This window comes from Chlorocebus sabaeus, chromosome 9 (assembly GCF_047675955.1).
Source record: "Chlorocebus sabaeus isolate Y175 chromosome 9, mChlSab1.0.hap1, whole genome shotgun sequence".
NCBI lineage: Eukaryota > Metazoa > Chordata > Mammalia > Primates > Cercopithecidae > Chlorocebus > Chlorocebus sabaeus.
Window position 1 is genome coordinate 127,508,571 of NC_132912.1, and position 22,284 is coordinate 127,530,854.

The 22,284-nt window shown below is 39.9% G+C and overlaps 1 protein-coding gene across 3 annotated transcripts in view; it reads left to right on the forward strand.

The window, feature by feature from the left end:
• ZRANB1 (zinc finger RANBP2-type containing 1) overlaps nucleotides 1-22,284 on the forward strand; it is a 70,682-nt gene that overhangs the window by 9,156 nt on the left and 39,242 nt on the right. The window contains exons 2-3 of one of the 3 annotated variants that reach the window (XM_007964361.3): nucleotides 14,762-14,936; nucleotides 16,823-17,673. In XM_007964361.3, the coding sequence (XP_007962552.1) occupies nucleotides 14,896-14,936; nucleotides 16,823-17,673 (892 nt within the window). In that variant the 5' untranslated portion in view covers nucleotides 14,762-14,895. Of the gene's footprint in view, nucleotides 1-14,761; nucleotides 14,937-16,822; nucleotides 17,674-22,284 lie in introns of those variants that run through there. The other 2 variants (XM_007964362.3, XM_007964363.3) reach the window with 2 other exon arrangements.

Below are 22,284 nucleotides of genomic sequence, written 5' to 3' on the forward strand. Positions count from 1 at the left end.
TAAACTTTATAGACAGTGAACACTTTGGCTATACTAAATTTATTTAAACATTTTTCTTCAAAAATAAATTAATCTTAGCTTATTGTAACTTTTTAACTCTATAAATTTTTAATTTTTAAAAAAACTTTAGACTTTTGTAGTAACACTTAAAACACAAACACATTGTGTAGCTGCACAAAAATATTTTCTTTAGATCCTTATAAGCTTTTTTCTATTTTTAAGCTTTTTTTTTGTTAAAATCTAGGACACACATTAGCTTAGTCCTACACAGGGTCAGGATCATTAGTATCACTGTCTTCCACCTGTACATCTTGTCCCACTGGAAGGTCTTCAGGGGGCAATAACATGCATAGAGCTATCATCTATGATAACAATGCCTTCTAGAATACCTCCTGAGGGACCTGCCTAGGGCTTCTTTACAGTAGACTTTTTTTTTTTTTCTAAAGTAAGTAGGATTAACATTGTAAAATAACAATCAAAAGTATGGGAAACTGGTAACATTTATTATCATGATCAGATATTATGTACTGTATATAATTTTACATGCTACACGTAGCTAGATTGCCAGCACAGTAGGTTTGTTTACACCAGCATCACTACAAACATGTGAGTAATGAATGTATTGTGCCATGACATTATGATGGCTTTGATGTCACAAGGCAAATTTTTCAGCTTTGTTATGTAATCTTATGGGACCACTGTCACATATAGTCTGTCTTTGATTGACACATGGTTATGCAGGCCATCACTGTAATTATTCTCAACTGTAAGTTGATTTATTGCAAGGCAGGATTCCCTGGATATATGAAGAAATTATCCCTATTCTGCAGCAGAAGGAAAGGATCTCTCTCGGTGTTGCACAGTGAAATTTGGAACAATACACTTGTGTGTGGAATTCTGAAGACATCACTTCTGTGATTTTTAAACCACTTCTAATCCTTTCCTCTTTTGTTTGTGGTGGGTAATTACCTTCACTTTTTGGTATTTAATTGAGCTAAAGTTTATTTTTAAACAGGAACTAGTTCAGTTTTCAGAACTAGCTAAACTTTTTGTGGAATACTATCTTTTGATACCAGCAGAATATTAAGTTTCTTTTTATTGACTAAATGATTAATAAGCAATGGTTACATGCAGATACTGTTTAGGGACATAATGAATTTTTCACAGTTGAGTGTTAGAAACAAATCATAATCCAGTAAACTAAGAACTATTTTAGAAGTTTGTTTTGAAGTGGTAGAAAAGGAATAAAGGTCTGGCGCAGTGGGTCATGCCTGTAATTCCAGCACTTTGGGAGGCCGAGGCGGGCGGATCTCTTGATGCCAGGAGTTGGAGACCAGCCTGGCCAACACGACGAAACCCCATCTCTACCAAAAATACAAAAATTAGTCTGGGCATGGTGGCACATGCCTGTAATCCCAGCTTCCTGGGACACTGAGGCATGAGAATTGCTTAAACCTGGGAGGTGGAGGTTGTGGTGAGCTGAGATCGCATCACTGCACTCCAGCCTGGATGATAGAGCAAGACTGTCTCGAAAAAAAAAAAGTAAAAGGACTATATTTAGCATGAGATTGGAGTTGGTCAGGGTGGGCTTTACTGAGGTGGGAACATTTGAGCTGGTCCTTGATGGAGGAGTACCAGATTTCTAGGTATATAAAACTGGGTAAGAAGGGAAATAGGAGTAGGCAAGCGTCTTGTTACGAGTGAAGGCATGGAGACATGAAAATTACATGTCATCTTTAGGGACTAGCAGAGGTTGCGGTGTAGCCGAAGCATGCGAATGAGGTTGGAAAGGCACTCCTAGCACTTGATCCTCATCTTCCCCCCGGGGCTGGGAATTAGAGGGGAGGAGTGATCTCCGTAAGTGTGGGTCGTCTTTACAGATGTGAAGAGCCATTACCCATCCCTCCCCAACTGTGCAACTGTAAGTGTGTATTGGGAAGATATGTCAGGGATATTTGTGGTATATATTAGAAGTGTTGAAGGCATTGTTTTTATAGAAATTATTTTAGCAAAATTTTTTTTTTATTGGGCATCTGCTGTGTGATTTGAAGTTGCTTAGGATTTTCTGAAAGATTACATAAAATACTGTTGAAAAGATGATTGCATATAAAACATATAATCTGTTCAATATTAAGTGTGTTAGAAAGCACAGATACTAGATGTTGGGATACACCTGTGAACAAGACAGTCTGCTAATTGTGTTCTATTTACACTCTAGTGTGGAGAGACAAATGCAAAAAAATGTCAGATAGTGATAAGTGCTATGCAGAAAATTAAAGTAGGGTGATGTGATGGAGAATGCCTGAGTGGTCAGAGAAAATCTTTCTGAGGAGGTGACATTTAAACTGAGATCTCAGTGACAAGAATGACATGTGGAAAATCTGGGGAAATAACATTCTAGGCAGAGGAGATTTCTAATACAAAGCCCCTAAAGGGAGAATGATCTTGACTTGTAAAAGGAACAGAAAGAAAGTCACTTTATGTAAAAATTTGTAAGTAAAGCTGGGGAGTTTTAATTTTTTTTTTTTTTAATTTATTTATTATTATTAAAGGGAGTTTTAATTTTATTCTCTGTAAGGATGGCGGATAGAGTGGAAGTGCTATATCACTTAATCTCGGCAGTAATCCAAGTGACAAATAGTGGTGGCTTGGAATAGGGGTATAGCAGGGGAGTCTAGAGTGAAGCAAACTTGTGGGGACTTGTTTAAGAGGTAGTATGAGTGGTAGCTAGCTAGTCTGTTTTGTAACCTGATAATCTTGGGCAATGTGTTTATAATCATGGAAGGTTGTGGTGCATTAGCGAGGGAGCACTAGAGTCAGAACTGGGGTTCACTTGCTAGCCTGTGACCCTAGATGAGATGTTTCACCTTTCCTGAAGGCACTGATTTTTTTTGTGACGGAGTCTCACTTTGTCACCCAGGCTGGAGTGCAGTGGCGAGATCTTGGCTCACTGCAGCCTCTACCTTCCGTATTCAAGCAATTACCTCAGCCTCCTGAGTAGCTGGGATTACAGGTGCACACCACCACACGTGGCTAATTTTCTTTGTATTTTTGTTAGAGACGGGGTTTCAGCATGTTGATCAGGTTGGTCTCGATCTCCTGACCTTGTGGTCCACCCACTTGTGCCTCCTAAAGTGCTGGGATTACAGGTGTGAGCCACCGCACCTGGCCAACACAGATTATTATTCATAAAAATGGAGGCTGGGCGCCATGGCTCATGCCTGTAATCCCAGCACTTTGGGAGGCCGAGGCGGGTGGATCATGAGGTCAGGAGTTTGAGACCAGCCTGGCCAACATAGTGAAACCCTGTCTCTATCAAAAATACAAAAATTAGCTGGGTGTGGTGGCACACGCCTGTAGTCCCAGCTACTTAGGAGGCTAAGGCAGGAGAATCACTTGAACCCTGGGAGGCGGAGGTTGCAGTGAGCTGAGATCTGCCATTGCACCCCAGCCTGGACAACAGAGCAAGACTCTGTCTCAAAAAAAAAAAAAAAAAAAAAAATTGATGTGGGGTATTTTAGGAGGAAAGGTACCTGAGTATTCAGTGAAGTTAGTGTTCTTTACCTAAAGCTCCATACAAAACTTAAGTTGATGTTATGTCAAGCTGACAAGTGTTCATGCTGTTAATTATAGGACTTGGGTTTTGAAGTGATCAGTTTTAGCCCTCCACTTAAAGATAGGTAAGCCATTATTGTCCCTATTTTTTCAGATGAGAGGCTTGGGTCCTAAGGATTTGGCTAGTATTTCAGATGTAAGAGAGGGAGAGGGACTCAGACTCACGTTTTGGAAGTGCAGTACATTTCCTTCCTTCTTTTCCTTCGTTTTCTTTTGTCTTTCTTTCGTGGACTCTCGCTCTGTCACCAAGGCTGGAGTGCAGTGGTGCAACCTTGGCTCACTGCAGCCTCCTCCTCTTGGGTTCAAGCAGTTCTCCTGCCTCAGCCTCCTGAGTAGCTGGGATTATAGGCACCCACTACCACGTCCAGCTAATTTTTGTATTTTTAGTAGAGATAGGGTTTCACCATGTTGGCCAGGCTGGTCTCAAACTCCTGACCTTAGGTGATCCGCCTGCCTTGGCCTCCCAAAGTGCTGGGATTACAGGCGTGAACTACCATACCCGGTCCGGTACCTTTTCATATATGTGAAAGAACTAGGTATAAATATCAAGAGATGAAACTGGTTTTCCGTAGTAAAGTACATTTCTATGCTTTAGTGAAAGATAATATATTATTAAAGGGAAATATTGTAGGATATTCTTGATGTATATATTTGGAAGAGTAGCTGAGAAGATACTTAAAAGATTAATTGTGGCTGTGTGCAGTGGCTCATGCCTGTAAACCCAGGACTTTGAAAGGCTGAATTGGGAAGATTGAGGCCTGGAGTTCGAGATTAGCCTGGACAATGTATGAGACCTTGTTTCTAATAAAAATTAAAAAAATAACTTGGTGTAATGGTGGGTGCCTGGAGTCCCAGGTACTCTGAAGCCTGAGGTAAGAGGATCGCTTGAGTCTGGGAAGTTGAGGTTGCAGTGAGCCATGATCATGCCACTGCACTCTAGCTTAGGCCACAGAGTAAGATCCTGTTAAAAAACAAAAACCAGCTGGGCACAGTGGCTCACGCCTGTAATCCCAGCACTTTGGAAGGCCGAGGCGGGCGGATCATGAGGTCAGGAGATCGAGACCATCCTGGCTAACACGGTGAAACCCCGTCTCTACTAAAAATGCAAAAAATTAGCCGGGCGTGGCGGTGGGCGCCTGTAGTCCTAGCTACTTGGGAGGCTGAGGCAGGAGAATGGCGTGAACCCGGGAGGCGGAGCTTGCAGTGAGCTGAGATCACGCCACTGCACTGCAGCCTGGGCGACTGAGTGAGACTCTGTCTCAAACAAACAAACAACAAAACAAAACAACCAATCAGTCATGAAGGGCTTTTTATGCCATCTTTTTTTTTTTTTTTTTTTGAGACGGAGTCTTGCTCTGTAGCCCGGGCTGGACTGCAGTGGCCAGATCTCAGCTCACTGCAAGCTCCGCCTCCCGGGTTTACGCCATTCTCCTGCCTCAGCCTCCGGAGTAGCTGGGACTACAGGCGCCCGCCACCTCGCCCGGCTAGTTTTTTGTATTTTTAGTAGAGACGGGGTTTCACCGTGTTAGCCAGGATGGTCTCGATCTCCTGACCTCGTGATCCGCCCGTCTTGGCCTCCCAAACTGCTGGGATTACAGGCTTGAGCCACCGCGCCCGGCCTTTTTATGCCATCTTAAGGATATATATATAGTTTTTGGAGACAAGATTTTGCTTTGTCTCTTGGCTATAGTGCAGTGGTGTGATCATAACTCACTGCAGCATTGACCTTCTGGGCTCAAATGATCCTCTCACCTCAGCCTTCCACCTAGCTGGGACTACAGGCATGTGCCACCATACCCGAACAATGTTTTGTGGAGATGGAGTCTCACTATGTTGCCCAGGCTGATCTCAAACTCCTAGGCCTCCCAAGGTGCTAGGATTACAGCAGTGGTTCCTACCACTCCAGCCCTGTGTCCTTTTAAATACTTTCCATTATTATTATTATTATGTTTTGAGACAGAGTCTTGCTGTGTTGCCCAGGCTGGAGTGCAGTAGTGTGGTCTTGGCTCACTGCAGCCTCTGCCTCCAGGTTCAAATGATTCTCTTGCCTCAGCCTCCCCAGTAGCTGGGATTACAGACGCCCACCACGACTCCCGGCTAACCTTTGTATTTTTAGTAGAGACAAGGTTTCACCACATTGACCAGGCTGGTCTTGAACTCCTGATCTCAGGTGATCCACCCACCTCGGCCTCCCAAAATGCTGGGATTATGGGCGTAAGCCACCGCCCGGCCTGAGAATACTTTATTTTTTTAGAGCAGTGTTAAGTTCACAACAAAATTGAGCAGAAAGTACAGAGAGTTCTCATACATCTGCTGCCCCCATGTTTTCCCCACTGTCTACATCATTCCCCAGGGTGGTATATTTCTTAACAATTAATGAACCAACATTGACACATAATCACCCAAAGTACGTAATTTACATTAGGATTCACTCTGTTTGTAGATTCTATGGGCTTTGACAAATTTATAATGAAAAGTATCTATCATAATAGTACACAGTGATTTCACTGTTCTAAAACTCCTCTGTGCTCTTCTATTCATCCCTTCCCTCTAACTCTTGCAACCCACCTGATCTTTTTACTGTCTTCATGTTTTGCCTTTTCTAGAATGTTGTATAGTTGGAATCATACATTATGTAACTGTTTCAGGTTGTCTTTCACTTAGTAATATGCATTTAAGGTTCGTTCATGTCTTTTTGTGGATTTATAGCCCATTTGTTTTTAGAGCTGTATAATATTCCATTGTCTGAATGTACCACAGTTTATCCATTCACCTACTGAAGGACATCTTGGTTCTTTCCAACTTTTTGCAATTAGAAAAAATTTCCCACACTATACGGGTGTAAAGGTTTTTTGTTTTTTGTTTTTTTTTTGAGATGGAGTCTCGCTGTGTTGACCAGGCTGGAGTGCAGTGGTGCGGTCTTGGCTCACTGCAGCCTCCGCCTCCTGGGTTCAAGTGATTCTTGTACTTCACCCTCCCAAGTAGCTGGGTCTACGGGTACCTGACACCACACCTGGCTAATTTTTTGTAATTTTAGTAGAGATGGGGTTTTACCATGTTGGCCAGGCTGGTCTTGAACTCCTGACCTCGAGAATCCACCCACTTCGGCCTCCCAGAGTGCTGGGATTACAGGTGTGAGCCACCGTGCCTGGCCAAGATTTTGCAATTATAAATGAATCTGCTGTGAAATCCATGTGTAGATTTCTGTGTGAACATAAGTTTTCAACTCATTTGGGTAATTAGCAAGGAGTGAGATTGCTGTATCACATGACCAAAGTACATTTTTGTGAGAAACTGCCAAATTGTCTTCCGAAGTGACTGTACCATTTTGAATTCCCACCAACAGTGAATGAGAGTTCCTGTTGCTCCACATTCTTGACAGCATTTAGTAGTGTCAGTGTTTTGGATTTTAGCCATTCTAATAAGTATGTGGTGGTATCTCATTGTTTTAATTTCTAATTACCTAATGATGTATGGTGTATTTTTGTATTTTTAGTAGAGACAGGGCTTCACCATGTTGGCCAGGCGGGTCTTGAACTCCTGACCTCAGGTGATCAGCCCACCTTGGCCTCCCAAAGTGCTGGGATTATAGGCGTGAGCCACCTCCCCCGCCCCCGCGTTTGAAAAGATGTTCAACATCTTTTCATATGCTTATTTACCACCTATATATATTCTTTGGTGAGGTGTCTGTTCAGATCTTTTGCCCATTTTTCAGTTGAGTGGTTTTCTTATTCTTGAGTTTTAAGAGTTCTTTGTATATTTTAGATAATAGTCATTTATCTTTTGCAAATTTTTTTTCTGATTTTTGGTATTCTCATTGCCTTGACAGTGTCTTTCACAGAGCAGAAGTTTTAAATATCAGTGAAGTCCAACTTAATCAGTTTTCCTTCTTTTTTTTTTTTTTTTTGAAATGGAATTTTACTCTTGTTGCCCAGGCTGGAGAGCAATGGTGCAATCTCGGCTCATGCAACCTCTGCCTCCCAGGTTCAAGCGATTCTCCTGCCTCAGCCTCCTGAGTAGCTGGAATTACAGGTGCGCGCCACCACGCCTGGCTAATTTTTTTTTATTTTTAGTAGAGACAGGGTTTCACCTTGTCGGTCAGGCTGGTCTCAAACTCTTGACCTCGTGATCGCCTGCCTTGGCCTCCCAGAGTGCTGAGATTACAGGTGTGAGCCATCGCACCTGGCCGGCAGAAATTAAATTCTGAATGAAGTAGCATGTTCGTAGTTCTTGCAAACGTTGTTTTATTATTATTTAAATGCTGGATTGACGTGTATTTTTGGAGTTAATGGTTCCATTTCCATACATGTTTAAGAAAACTGGTCTTTCATCCAATTAGATTGCAGGTTCTCTGATCACAGGGACAGTGTTTTGTCTAGTTATATCTTTCCATATTTCTGAGCACATGGTAAATCTTTGGTAAATGTTGCTCTAGGTTGTTACATTAGTTTTGTTTGGGATTGTGATTTAAGGTACCTGATTGACCTAGGATGTCTCAAACTGTGTAAAGGAACTATGCTCTAAGATAGGTTCTAGTGAAGCTCAAGACATATCTGTATTACTCCTCCTCACTTTCTTGTTATGATTGAGGAGCTCAAGTGTTCAGATAGAGTAAGTATGTAAAGAGCTAGAAATCCTCCTGAGATGATAAGATGAACAGAAAGAGCATTAATATTGTTTCATGCTAGATTTGACACAATATAAGTTAACTTTTTTCTTCTAGATCTTTCCTTCTGGTCAGTGGATTGCTAATTGTCTAGTGGTTTAAAAGGAAACAAGAATATTAGAGTTGTAACTTTTATTACAGTTTTTTCTAATGTAACCTTGACAGATTAAAATGTAACATTTAAATTTGTTATATTTTGAAGACTTAGGTTTGGTTGGAATGAAGTTAGTTGTAGCTGTAGAGGGTTGTCACCTCAGTTAATTAAGGCATAGTGCTGATAAGGCCAAGGTCACCCTGGCAGGTGTTATTTAATTTTACTTTGTCCAACTTATCCACAAATTCCTGGGAAGTATACAGTATGTTTAGTTCAAATCTACTCATTTGATACAGATGCTATAGATAATAGTGACCTCTTTTTATAGGAATGCCAGCTCATTTTTGATATTTAATTATTGATTATTTACATACAATTTCACACTAATTTAGGACTTTTAGAAGCTAATGATTGCAAAAGATTTGTACTTGTGTTATTGTCATAGCTAGATTTGAATAGTTAACCAGTGTATGGGTTGCCACAGTGCCAGGTTTGTTGTAGGATGGTAGACTTTCAGAGCAGTGATGAAAGGAACAAACTTTTATTGAACAATTTTGTGGCTCTTAGTAGTCTAATCCCTTCAATTTGTAGATGGGAAAACAGGCTCAGAAATAGAAAATTCTGATTAGGAATTCAGTTTTGGACATGTTAACTGTGAGATACTTGTTAAACATTCAAATTGAGATGTCGGGTGGGCAGCTGGTTTTACGAATCTTGAGTTAGGGGAGAGATCCACCTTGGAGATACAAAATTTTAAATTATCACCAAATAGCTGATATTTAAAGCCCAGGGATTGACTAAGGTCCCCAGAGTAGTTAGAGGTTAGAGAGAAGAGGACCAAAGCTTGGGGCACTTGGCTCTTTAATTCAGAAACATAAGGAAGCCAACAAAGAAGTTTGAGGAAGAAAAGCTACTGAGATTGGAGGAAAACCAGGAGAATGTCTTGGAAACCATGTTAGAACCGTATGTTTAATTGTGGATTATAGAACCAGAGAGCTTCAGACTAAGTCATTTAACAAATAATTTAGTGATTGTTGTATTTTGCCTAAGAGTTCTTTTTATTTCAAATGCTGAAGTTGTAGAGGCAAACGTGTTTAATAATTTTGGGGATTCAATTACAAGTTACATATTTTTTAATGGGGCTAGAATGTGAAGGTGCTGAAGTCACTGCTTGCTGTGTAATATTCTAGATACTTGTTGATGTAGTTCTATACTTAAGTATGGACCTAACTGGTGTGTTACAAAATGAGGGAAAAACAAATGTAGTAGGTTTTTCTCAGTTTATAATCTGGTCAAGGGTATAGGAAGACATAACAAGTGTATCAAACGTGAATCTTAGTCAGAAAACTCAGATAGAAAGAAGGTACCACATTTGCTTTCTTTAAATTAACTTGATTTGAGTACTACTTCTTCGGCAAGAAATTCAACCTCAGTCATCCTTGGGGCTCCCTCTCCTCATATTCTTGGAAGGCCTGGTGTCATATGGTTCAGATTTTGCCTGCATTGGTTATAGTATTGTCTTCCATTGTCCTCCACAAGGTTCCATCAGGTTCTATGGCTCTGCCACCAACTGTGGGCCCTAGTGCCTGTGACTTGACACCTAGTTTATATCTAGCAGACATTTTTTACTGAGGTCTTGCTGCCATGGAGTTGATTCCATCCTCTCTAGAATTTCTTCTGAGATTGCTCACAAGGTCTACTCCTTTCTTTCATTGAGTCATTCAACATGGTCTCTTCTTGGGTTTTACTAAACACAAGGTGCTGCTCTACCTTCCGTGCCGCTGGAATCTCTGAACAAAGGGTTTTGAAAGCCTGGCTGTTTGACTGGAAATCGAAGGGAGGGATGGAAATAGAAGGGTGTGAGTGACATAGGAAAAACGTGAATTAGTGTTCCAAAAACTAGCCCCAAGAGGAAATATAAAGTGCCAAATGTCAATAAGTATGGTTGCTTGGAGTGTGCTTGGAGTGCTTTGAAAAGTTCATGAAGATGAGACTTGAACTGAGCCTTAAAGAATGGGTAGAATTCATCATAAATGATGGTGTCTGTTGTGCTTCTGTATCTAAGGCAGTACCTTCATGTGTATATTGTTGGGTGGTGGTGACACATGCATGAGTCAGGGGCGTGTGTGGCATGTTTGGGAGTGAGTGTGTGGTGTGTGTGTTTGTGACAGGAAGGAGATGAGAGTTTGTACTGTTGCAGAAGAGCCTCGGAAAGAGAATTATGGAACAATCAGCTGGATGGATTTAGAAAGGGAAGATGCTTAGAAGGCTTTTATAGTAGTTCTGACCTGAACTGGAAAAGGATTGATGGCAGTGGGAATGAGAAGACAGTGATTGGGTAGAAACCGCTAGAAAGAATCTGTGGGGAGAAGGCAGAATTTAAGGTGATTCTGAGTTCTCTGCTGGGTGCAGAGGTATTAATAGTGTCATTAATGGAAACTGGAAAAGTCAAGATAGAAGTTTGTTGTGAGAAGAAGATAAGGAGTTAAATGGATGATTTGATAACCTGTTGGAGCCCTGAAACGAGGTTAGATTTGTAGATAAAGGGTTTACCATATCATTGATCTTCATGATCCTGCTCTAGACTGGTTGTTTTTCCTGTTGACTATTGTGAAGAAGACAGTGATGAAAGAATAACTGATGAGAAAAGAGGAGATGAGTATGTGCGATATTTTGGCTTAAGTATTTAAAAATTTTTTATTTACAGAAATTTGATAATTCAAAATTACTTTGTAACATTTTAAAAGCCTGAAAATTTAGCATGCTTGGAAAATCCTTTTTAGTTTTAGCTTTCGTCTTTATATCCCTAAGACGTTCTCTGAGCATTTGTAAATCTCCACAGGTTTATATTAATAATCTCCACAGGTTTATATTAATAAGCTAATAAGTATAAATTTGTATTAATAAAACTAATAAAAATCTTTAAGGCTGCTTTTTGTTGTTGTTTGAGACGGAGTCTCGCTTTGCCGCCCAGGCTGGAGTGCAGTGGTGCAATCTCTGCTCACTACAACCTATGTAGACCTCCCAGATTCAAGCAGTTTTCCTGCCTCAGCCTCCTGAGTAGCTGAGTAGTATAACTTCTCATCATTTGAAACTACTGGCAGTTGAGCTTATCTCAGTTTGTTTCTTGAGTTTGCACTTGAAGGGAATTCTTTCTTTCTTTTTTTTTTTTTTTTGAGATGGAGTTTCGCTCTTGTTGCCCAGGCTGGAGTGCTGTGCCACAATCTCGGCTCACTGCAACCTCCGCCTCCTGGGTTCAAGCGATTCTCTTGCCTCAGCCTCCCGAGTAACTGGGATTATAGGAACCCACCACCATGCCCAGCAATTTTTGTGTTTTTGGTAAGATGAGGTTTCACCATGTTGGCCAGGCTGGTCTTGAACTCCTGACCTCAAGTGATCCACCCACCTCAGCCTCCCAAAGTGCTGGGATTACAGGCGTGAGCCATTGCACCCAGCCGAGAATTATTTCACTTCCTCTGTTCTTCAGATTGTTTAGTAGATGGTTGGGGAAATTTGTAGTGTAGCTACAATTTTGAGGAATTGACTTCAGTATAAATATAATTCTTATATAGTGTTTAGTATTGTTTCACAAATATTAAACATGACAGTATAAAAAATGTTCAATTACATAAGTCCCTTTCCACTGCCTGCTATTAGTACATACACCATAATACTTGTGCACTCTTATTATTATCTGAATTGGAAAGTATATAATTAAAAACAGTTATGAATTTAGTACTTGTAAATTTAGCACTAGTAAATGGTTGATATATTTAAGAGACATTATTCATTCTACAGGCAGAGCTTGATGCACAAATGGATTCCTGGTCTCCTTGGTCCACAGGATCGAAACTGTTGGTATTGCATTTGAACCAAGGAATATTTGTCTTAAGAGTAGCAGTTTTGTCTAGTTCTCCTTAGTGAAGGCCCAGATTATGTAGATTTTATTGTGGTTTTATTTTACCAATTAATTGAAATTTGAGTCCTTGGATAGAATTTGCAAATCTGCTTTGCATGCAGAATTAAACTTGTAAACTAAATTTACTTGGGTGTATGAATGTTTAATACTTAAAGTGATATTTAGTAAGTTTTATTTCAAGGTAGAGTATTAATTTTAGAGCTGGCTACTTTGGAAATAATTTTATGTACTTTTTGGAATGTTTTGACATCTGGAAAAAGTATCCTCTGTTAATTTCTTCATAGTACTGCAAACACACACACACACACACACAGTTCAGTTGATGTTATCCTTACTCTTTAGTTCTGTTTACTAATTACCACAGGTAGAAATAGCTGTCTCAGATAATCTTCAGTGAATTTTTTTTCTTTTTTTTGTGTGTTTTTGTTTTTTTGAGACAAGGTCTCACTCTGAGTACAATGGTATGATCATGGCTCACTGCAGCCTTAACCGCCCTGGGCTGAAGCGATCCTCCTGCTTCAGCTTCCTGAGTAGCTGGGACTACAGGCATGTGTCACCACCCTTGGCTAATTTTTGTATTTTTTTGAAGAGATGGGGTTTTGCCATGTTGCCCAGGCTGGTGTCAAACTCTTGGATTCAAGCAATCCAGCTACCTAGGCCTCCTGTGCTGCGATTATAGGTGTGAGTGCCCAGCCACTCTTCAATGAATTTTACCTTGCAGTTGCTAAACAACATTCCTACAATGTTTCAAGTTCCCTTAGAGTGAAGACTATACATCATTACATTTTTTTTTCTTTGTTTTTCCTTGAGACAGTCTTGCTCTGTCATGGCAGGCTGAAGCACAGTAGCACAATCATAATTCACTGTGGTCTTGAACTCCTGTGCTCAAATTGAGCCTCCTTGGCCTCCTGAGTAGCCAGGACTATAGGCACAGGCCACTGCACCTGGCTAATTAAACAATAATTTTTTTTGTTTGGATGGGCATAGTGGCTCATGTAATCCCAGCTCTTTGGGACGCTGAGGCAGATGGATCACTTGAGCCCAGGAGTTTGAGACCAGCCTGGCCAACAAGGTGAAACTCCGTCTCTACTGAAAATTAAAAAATTGGCTGGGCATGGTGGGATGCTCCTGTAGTCCCAGCTACTCAGGAGGCTGAGGCAGGAGATTCACTTGAACCCGGGAGGTGGAGGCTGCAGTGAGCCAAGATCGTGCCACTGCACTCCAGGTTGGGTGACAGAGCGAGACTGTCTCAACAACAACAAAAATTGTGTGTGTGTGTTTTTTTTTTTCCTTTTTTGTAGTGATGGAATCTTGCTATGTTGCCCAGGTTGGTCTTGAATCCTGGGCTCAAGTGATCCTCCCACCTCATTCTCCCAAAGTACTGGGATTATAGACTTGAGCCACCATACTTATTATCTAATATAAGGCACATCTCTTAAAACTCTTAAGCTTGGTTTTGGTATTGCTCAATTACCTGGATTTTCAGAGGTTGGTGGGCTAATTAGGCAGCTATCTGTCCGTTATTTTACCAGTCATTTATGACAGTGATTATTTTTTATGGCAATTTTTTGTTTGTTTTTTAAATCAGCCTAGACATTTAAATATATTATGCCAGTATATTAGTTACATGAAGATTAGCTAAGATAATGTAAGGTTATGGGCTCTTTAGTTGGGCCTACAAACATAGTAAGACTTATCAAAACAAGTATGGATTTTGAATGTGAATATTTTAAAAGATATATTGAAATTACTTAGAGTAGCCCTGGATATATGTTCATTATGGATGGCATTTATCTTGTTAATAAGTTTCTACATGCTCATTTTAATTTTCGCTAGCATGAGCAAATAACTTATTATATTTCGTTCCTGAGAAACTAAAAGAATCTGCCTAAGGAGTATGAAAATTGCCATTAAATCTGTATTGTCTACTTTCTGGATGCTTATATGATTATAGTTCTCTGCTCTTCCACACATTTTTGGGCTGCTATCAGGTTGTAAGTAATCATTATACAAACTAATTTTAAAAATTTAAGCAAGATAATTTTATATTCCTTGGATCAGGGAAAAAAATGCAGTTGCTGAAGGTGGTTTCATAGCTAAATATAAGCAATTATTTTGCTTTTTCTACTTTTTTGGATTTTATCATCTTTTCCCTTTTAGTAATAGAAGTAATACAGGCAGGAATTAACTTAGCACTGCCAAATTAATGGTAATACTAGACCTTTGTACACAGCACAGGATTAAGGTTATATAGAAAAATGTCTCATCCATGTTTAATTTGGCTGACCAGCTCAGTTGATTAGCCAGTTTTATTGTTCTGTTAAATTAAAATTCTAAATATAGTTGTCCATTGTTCAAATAAATGAGTAGGGTTAAAATAGAGAATTGATAAAAATAAAGCCTTAAAAAAACCTTTTAGCTAAAGTAGCAGGCTTCAAGTGAAATTCAGTTTTGGTCTCCTTTACAGGAATAGCTATTCACAGTCAGACAGAACCACTTATCACGTTTTGCAGTATCTCCTGAGGAAGTCAGAATCTGAGCCAGCATGAAGACGGAATCTTGTCTTCGATCTGATTTGCAAACCGTACTTTTATTCTAATCATGTGCAAGGTGGAGGTTATAGCGTGGGAACTAAAATCTTAGTAAGTGTGGTTTTTATTTTAGCTATTAAATAGTGTATATTCTTATAGTGATTTTTTTTTCTTCTTAGCAGAGTTCACACTATAAATGGTGTATGGACTTGGCAGGCAGGAACATAATACAGTATACTTCAAAAGTGAAAGATTTAGGCTAGGCGCGGTGGTTCATGCTTGTAATCCTAGCACTTTGGGAGGTCGAGGTGGGTGGATCACGAGGTCAGGAGTTGAAGAGAAGCCTGGCCAAGATGCTGAAACACCATCTCTACTAAAAACATAAAAATTAGCCGGGCATGGTGGCACGCGCCTGTACTCCCAGCTACTTGGGAGGCTGAGGCAGGAGAATCGCTTGAACCTGGGAGGTGGAGGTTGCAGTGAGCTTAGATTGCACCACTCCACTGCATTCCAGCCTGGGCAAAACATAGCAAGACTCCATCTCAAAAAAACAACAACAAAAAAAGGAAAGATTTAACCCTCTAGGTTCAGGAAAAATCCCTGAGAAAGAGCAAAGCTTCTGTGCTCTGCCTAGGATTTCTTTCTCTTTCCTGCTGAAAAATAGGTGTTGAGATGATACCGAGTTAATAAAAGTATTTAAGAAAAGTGGCCAGTATCTAAATTCAAGCCATTAAAAAAAAAATCATTAAATTTGTTATGTAAGTTGCTTCATTTATGAATTAGTTACCATTAAATTATGAAGTCTTTCTTCATTATAGTGTAGTGTTAGCCCATTGTTGAATCCTAGGACTCTTTTAAGTAGTGTGAATGTATTTTAAATATGAATTGAATTTTTTTTTTTTTTTTTTTTTGTGAGGGGATGGAGCCTCGCTCTGTTGCCCAGACTAGAGTGCAGTGGTGCGATCTTGGCTCACTGCAACCTCTCCCTCCCGGATTCAAGCAGTTCTCTGTCTCAGCCTCCCGAGTAGCTGGGATTACAGGCGCCCACCACCATGCATGGCTAATTTTTGTATTTTTATAGAGACGGGGTTTCACTATTTTGGCTGGGCTCGTCTTGAACTGCTGGCCTCATGATCTACCCACCTCAGCCTCCCAAAATGCTGGGATTACGGGCGTGAGCTACGATCCCTGGCCATGAATTAGATTTTGAGTATATTTTAAATATTCAAAATTTAAAATATTTTAATTATGAACATTCACAATTACATCGGAATGATTATGCTACTAGTTATTTCAGTGACCTTCCACAGATTTAATTTTCCCCCGTACAGTCTTCTTCTTTTTGCTCCAACTAGATTTTGAGGCTACAGAATATCAAGGAACTACCTATTTCATAATGTTACTTTGTTAATTGTAGCCATTACTTCTTAAAATGTTTCTTTACTACCTGTGCTAATTAAGAACAGTGGATAATTGGCATTTTAAGCTGCTTTTCTCCCTTAGAATGATAAAATAGACATTATTTGATCTTCTGAATTCATGAATCATAATCCATGTTCATAATTTAAGAATGGTTATGTGTTTAAGCTATTATTTAGTTTGTGTTGTTTCCTCTACCTTTGTCTCTTTAAACTATTGGTTACTTTTCTAAATTGATGTGATGGCCTCCCTGAAATTAAACATTTCTATTAGTGGCTTCCCTTTAATCTCATCCTTCTTAGATCAAATCTCCTTATATTTCCTGCCTATCTCTTTTTGCATTCCAGAGTTCAATTTTATTAAATCCCAAGGTCCAAGATTTTTTCTTTTGAGAATTTATCTCCAGTGTTTCTATGGAAATCAAAAAAAACAAAAAATTAGGATAATTCAATGTCGAAATGTTACATGCATCTTTTGAGAATTTATATTTTGTAGGTTGAAGGGCATGCTTTTTGGGGAGCATATTTTTGGAGGTGGAATGTAGTTATTTTAATAACCATGTCCTATATTATTTATAGCTTCCTGCCTGACACAGCTCACTTCAAGAAGTGCACAATGTCAGAACGTGGAATTAAATGGGCTTGTGAATATTGTACGTATGAAAACTGGCCATCTGCAATCAAGTGTACTATGTGTCGTGCCCAAAGACCTAGTGGAACAATTATTACAGAAGATCCATTTAAAAGTGGTTCAAGTGATGTTGGTAGAGATTGGGATCCTTCCAGCACCGAAGGAGGAAGTAGTCCTTTAATATGTCCAGACTCTAGTGCAAGACCAAGGGTTAAATCTTCGTATAGCATGGAAAATGCAAATAAGTGGTCATGCCACATGTGTACATATTTGAACTGGCCAAGAGCAATCAGATGTACCCAGTGCTTATCCCAGCGTAGGACCAGGAGTCCTACAGAATCTCCTCAGTCCTCAGGATCTGGCTCAAGACCAGTTGCTTTTTCTGTTGATCCTTGTGAGGAATACAATGATAGAAATAAATTGAACACTAGGACACAGCACTGGACTTGCTCTGTTTGCACATATGAAAACTGGGCCAAGGCTAAAAGATGTGTTGTTTGTGATCACCCCAGACCTAATAACATTGAAGCAATAGAATTGGCAGAGACTGAAGAGGCTTCTTCAATAATAAATGAGCAAGACAGAGCTCGATGGAGGGGAAGTTGCAGTAGTGGTAATAGCCAGAGGAGATCACCTCCTGCTACGAAGCGAGACTCTGAAGTGAAAATGGATTTTCAGAGGATTGAATTGGCTGGTGCTGTGGGCAGCAAGGAGGAACTTGAAGTAGACTTTAAAAAACTAAAGCAAATTAAAAACAGGATGAAAAAGACTGATTGGCTCTTCCTCAATGCTTGTGTGGGTAAGTTTCTGTATTCTGCATTTTTTGAATGGGATGGGGAAAGGTAGTAAAAATGACACGAAAACAGCTGGGTGTGCTGACACATGCTTGTATTTGTAGTCTTAGCCACTTGCTTGAGACCATGAGTTTGAGGCTGTAGTATGCCATGATCTGTCTGTGAATGATACCTGCACTCTAGCTTGGGCAACATAGACTGTCTCCATGCCCACAAAAAATATGTGTGTGTGTGTGTGTGTATGTATATATGTGTGTATGTGTGCGCAAAGTCACCAACATTTAATTCATTCAGCATGATAACTGTACTTTCAAGTATGCATACATAAAAATTTGTGTATCTGTGATCTTGTCATAACTTTGTACTAAATTGCCCACAATTAATTGTATTCATGTCTCTCCATTACTGGGGGCAGGGGAAACTTTTAAGTTAAAGCAAAGGTTTTACACATCAATGGTAAAATACATACCTGGACTTTAAAACTGCTACTCTGTTTATTGTAAGAAGATGTAACTGAGGAACACCAGCTGCTGTTTCCAAGTATTTGTAAACAGTGTGAGCATCTTGTGATGATAGAAGCTTTAGTCAGATGTTAAAAATACCACAAAAATGTGTGACTCCAAGAAGTTGAACAAACATATTGACCTTGAAAATACTGGTGTTAATTTAACATGAATGTCATGTAGTAAATATTTGCAAACTTTATGGAACTGATTACATGTAGCCAGCTGATTCCATACTTCAAGTTATGGTTCGTATGTATTGTGATATCTTCCTCAGGAAATACTGTTAAAGGACAGAGACATAGGAGAGCAGAGTTTTTTTTCAGTTCTTGACCTTGTGAGTTAATTGTGATGTAATTCACAAAAGCAGTGACTTGAGTCTTCAGTATTTTTTTGAGTAGATTAGATGTTTGATTTTATTAAATTATTTGGATGGGCTGCTTACTTTGACGTTCGGTCTGATTACTAAGTTTAAACTTTGTGTGGAACAATAGCTAAGCCTTAACTATACCTTAGCTGTATGTTTTCCCTCAGTACCAATTTCTTTTTTTTAATCCCTCTGGGTCCAGCCCAAGAATATGGAAGTTTTAGGTGTTTGAACCTGTGAGTCCTAAGAATTGATATCCAAGAAATTGTGAGTTTTAAAATTAATTTATATATATATTATATATATCTTTCCCCCACCCCCCAAAGATGGGATCTCACTCTGTCACCCAGGCTAGAGGGCAGTGATGCAGTCATGGCTCACTGCAGCCTCAACCTCCTGGGTTTGAGTGATCTGCCACCTCAGCCTCCCCAGTAGCTGGGACTCCCTATTAGCATGTACCACTATGCCCTGCTATTGTTTTTAATTATTATTTGTAAAGATGGGAGTCTCCCTATGTTGCCCAGGCTGGTCTTGAACTTCTGGGCTCAAGCGATCCTCCCACCTCAGTCTCCTAAAGTGTTGGGATTATAGGCATAATTTGCTGTGCCCAGCTGAAATCCTGAGTTTTCAATTTTAGCTTTGTTCTGGCAAAAAAGAATATCCCAGCAGATGAATCCTTCTGACCTCCAGACGTAGTAGGCACTTAGCAGCTCTTAGTTCTAGTTTCCTCCCATCCTGAGGATGAGGGATGAAAACACACCGAGCCATCTTCTGTCTGTGTTGTTCCATTTTCTTCCACTAATTTTTCTGCTCCAAATTGAGGGCAACATATAGTATGATTGTCAGTTAAAAAATTTAGGAGATACAAAAGGGTTTTATTATTAGTTTCCTTACTGAGATCAAATTGATTTAACATAAAAATTCACCGTTTTGCAAGTGAACAACTCATTGGGCATTTAATGCATTCACATTGTGTAACCACTACCTCTGTGTTGTTCCAAAGCATATCCATCATCCCAAAAGGTAACTGTGTGCCCATTAAGCAGTTACTGGTCCCTACCCCTACCCGTTAACCCTTGATAACTGCCAGTCTGCTTTTGGTGTCTGTGGATTTACCTATTCTGGATATTCATATAAATGGAATCTTTACATATCTATGAGCTTTTGTGTTGGGTGTGATTGTCTTTTAATTGCTTGTATGCCTTTGGAACACTCTTAAAATCTTTTTTTTTTTTTTGCAGGGAGTAGTGTACTATGAATACTTGGACTACAAGATGGTGTTATAGTACATGTAGGTTTATAGATGAAAATGAACTAGACTTCATTGTGACGGTTTTTAACCTCACAGTGAAGGTCAGTAAACCGCACTAAAGGTCATAGAATCCTTTAGGGATCAGGGCTTCACTTCAACCCCAGGTTGCTTCAAGTCAGTGGATCTCAGGATAAGAACACCTGGTTTGAAATACTTTCTGTCCTTGAAACATACAAGTTAGATGAATCAACATGTTTGTCTTTATGACATTATTTCTTCTTGATCCTGCCTTTTTCTACATATCCTTACTTCTTTAGATGACTAGCCATCCTTGTACCTCTTTGCATTTTATTTTTTTGAGTCAGGGTTGTGAGGCGGGAGTGCAGTGGCGCAGTCATGGCTCACTGCAGCCTTGACTTCCTAAGCTCAAATCATCCTCCCACCTCAGCCTCCTGAGTAGCTGGGACTATGGGCAAATACCACCATACCCGGCTAATTTTTGTATTTTTTTTTGTAGAGATAGGGTTTTACCTTGTTACCCAGGCTGGTATCTTACTCCTGGGCTCAAGCGATCCACCCACCTCAGCCTCCCAGAGTGCCAGGATTACTGGGGTGAGCCCCTGGGTCCCGCCCGTCTCTTTACATTTTAATCACTGACTTCAATTTAAAAGTGGAACAAGGCCAGGCACAGTGGCTCATTTCTGTTAATCCCAGCACTTTGGGAGATCGAGGCAGGTGGATCACCTGAGGTTGGGAGTTCGAGACCAGCCTGACCCAACATGTAGAAACCCGTCTCTACTGAAAATACAAAATAGCTGGGCGTGGTAGCGCATGCCTGTAGTTCCAGCTACCCTGGAGGCTGAGGCACAAGAATCTCTTGAACCTGGGAGGTGGAGGTTGCAGTGAGCCAAGATCGCACCATTGCACTCCAGCCTGGGCGACAAGAATGAAACTCCGTCTAAAAAAAAAAAAAAAAAGGTGGAACAAAAACTTCTACCAATAGGACCAGTATTGGATTTGACCTTGTTTTATTTACAAAACGATTTGTCATTAAGTTGCTGTTTCTACCTGCAAAGTTTCTAGATTCTCAGGGCCAAGGGTTGATTGTATTTGGTTCTTGGTAATGTGGACTGTGTCTTTCCTATCAGCAGATTTTTTTTACTGTTAACTGTACAATGTCATTCTGAACTGTTATACATAAGGTTATAATTATAGGCCTGTTTCTATAGGATAGCCATATTCTGATGTGTAAACATCACTGAAATATGTTAAATACTTTTTAAAAACTTGTTTACATTGTGTTGGATTAATTAAAAAAAAGGCTTGAGCAGTAAGACTAACAGAAGTTCACATGTACTCAAAATTAATCTTTACTTCCCTTTTCTGCCTGCCTTATGTTCCCCAGATTTCGTTAGATACAGTGTATTTTGGGTTGTTGATGTTAAGTGTTTTTTAAAAAATCCATCTCTACGCTATGTACACTGAGTATAAAATGTGAGACTTTTCCATTTAAAGTTGGAAAAAAATGTCAACCTCAGGTCAGCTTTATAGCTGATAAACTAGGAATGAGGAACATCCAGTTGTTGAGAGGGCAGATGTCAGATAAGGCATCGACAGTATCGAGCAAACATATTGACATAGCCATTGGGTGTAAGTTTCACATAAGTCAAATTATCTTATGTGGTGAGAGGATGTTGGGGACAGCTGTGCCAAAACCCGACATCTGTAGTGGAATCTGAGGTTGAGAATCAGGGTGGTAAAGGTGGAGGTGTGAATGTAAATGTACAGTTGTCTCTGGAATGTCTGTAGTTGGTGCTAGATGATTTTAGGGACATCAGATTTTTAGGGCAGTCATGTCAGCACTCACCACAGACTACTTTACTCACTGGGTAGACAACAATGTATCTAGAGAATAGAACAACACTACCTAATGCCCTGCTTTTATTCTGCTATTGTATTGAATCAGTTGCCTTATGAAATTGCACTTCAATTTGTGTACATAGCTATGTCCTTAAAAAGACACGGGATTAGATAAGAATACCATATTAAATCTGTGCTATAACTTGTATTCCTGAACCCTAGACTCATATATCCAGCTGCCTATTCAGCATCTTTCCTGGGGTGTTTAATAACTCAAGCTCGTTTCAAGCTCAGTGATGCTAAAACAGAACTGGTCTGTCTTTCAAATCTATTTTTTCCCAGGCTCATCATGGTTGATGGCAAATTTCTCATTCCATTGCTTGTGCCAAAAGCCTTGGCCCTCCTTGATTCTTCTTTCTCTTATGCCCCACTCCTATTTCTCAGAAGATCCATTGGCTCTACCTTCAAAATATATCTGGACTCTGATGACCACTTCTCACTATTCTTGTCCAAACCATGATCCCCCCTTGCCTTTGCCCTCCTTACAATCTGCTGTCGTCAAAGGAGCTAACTCTGCTCAGAACCCTCTAGTGATCACCTGTTTTACTTGCATTAAATAATAGCCAGAGTCCCT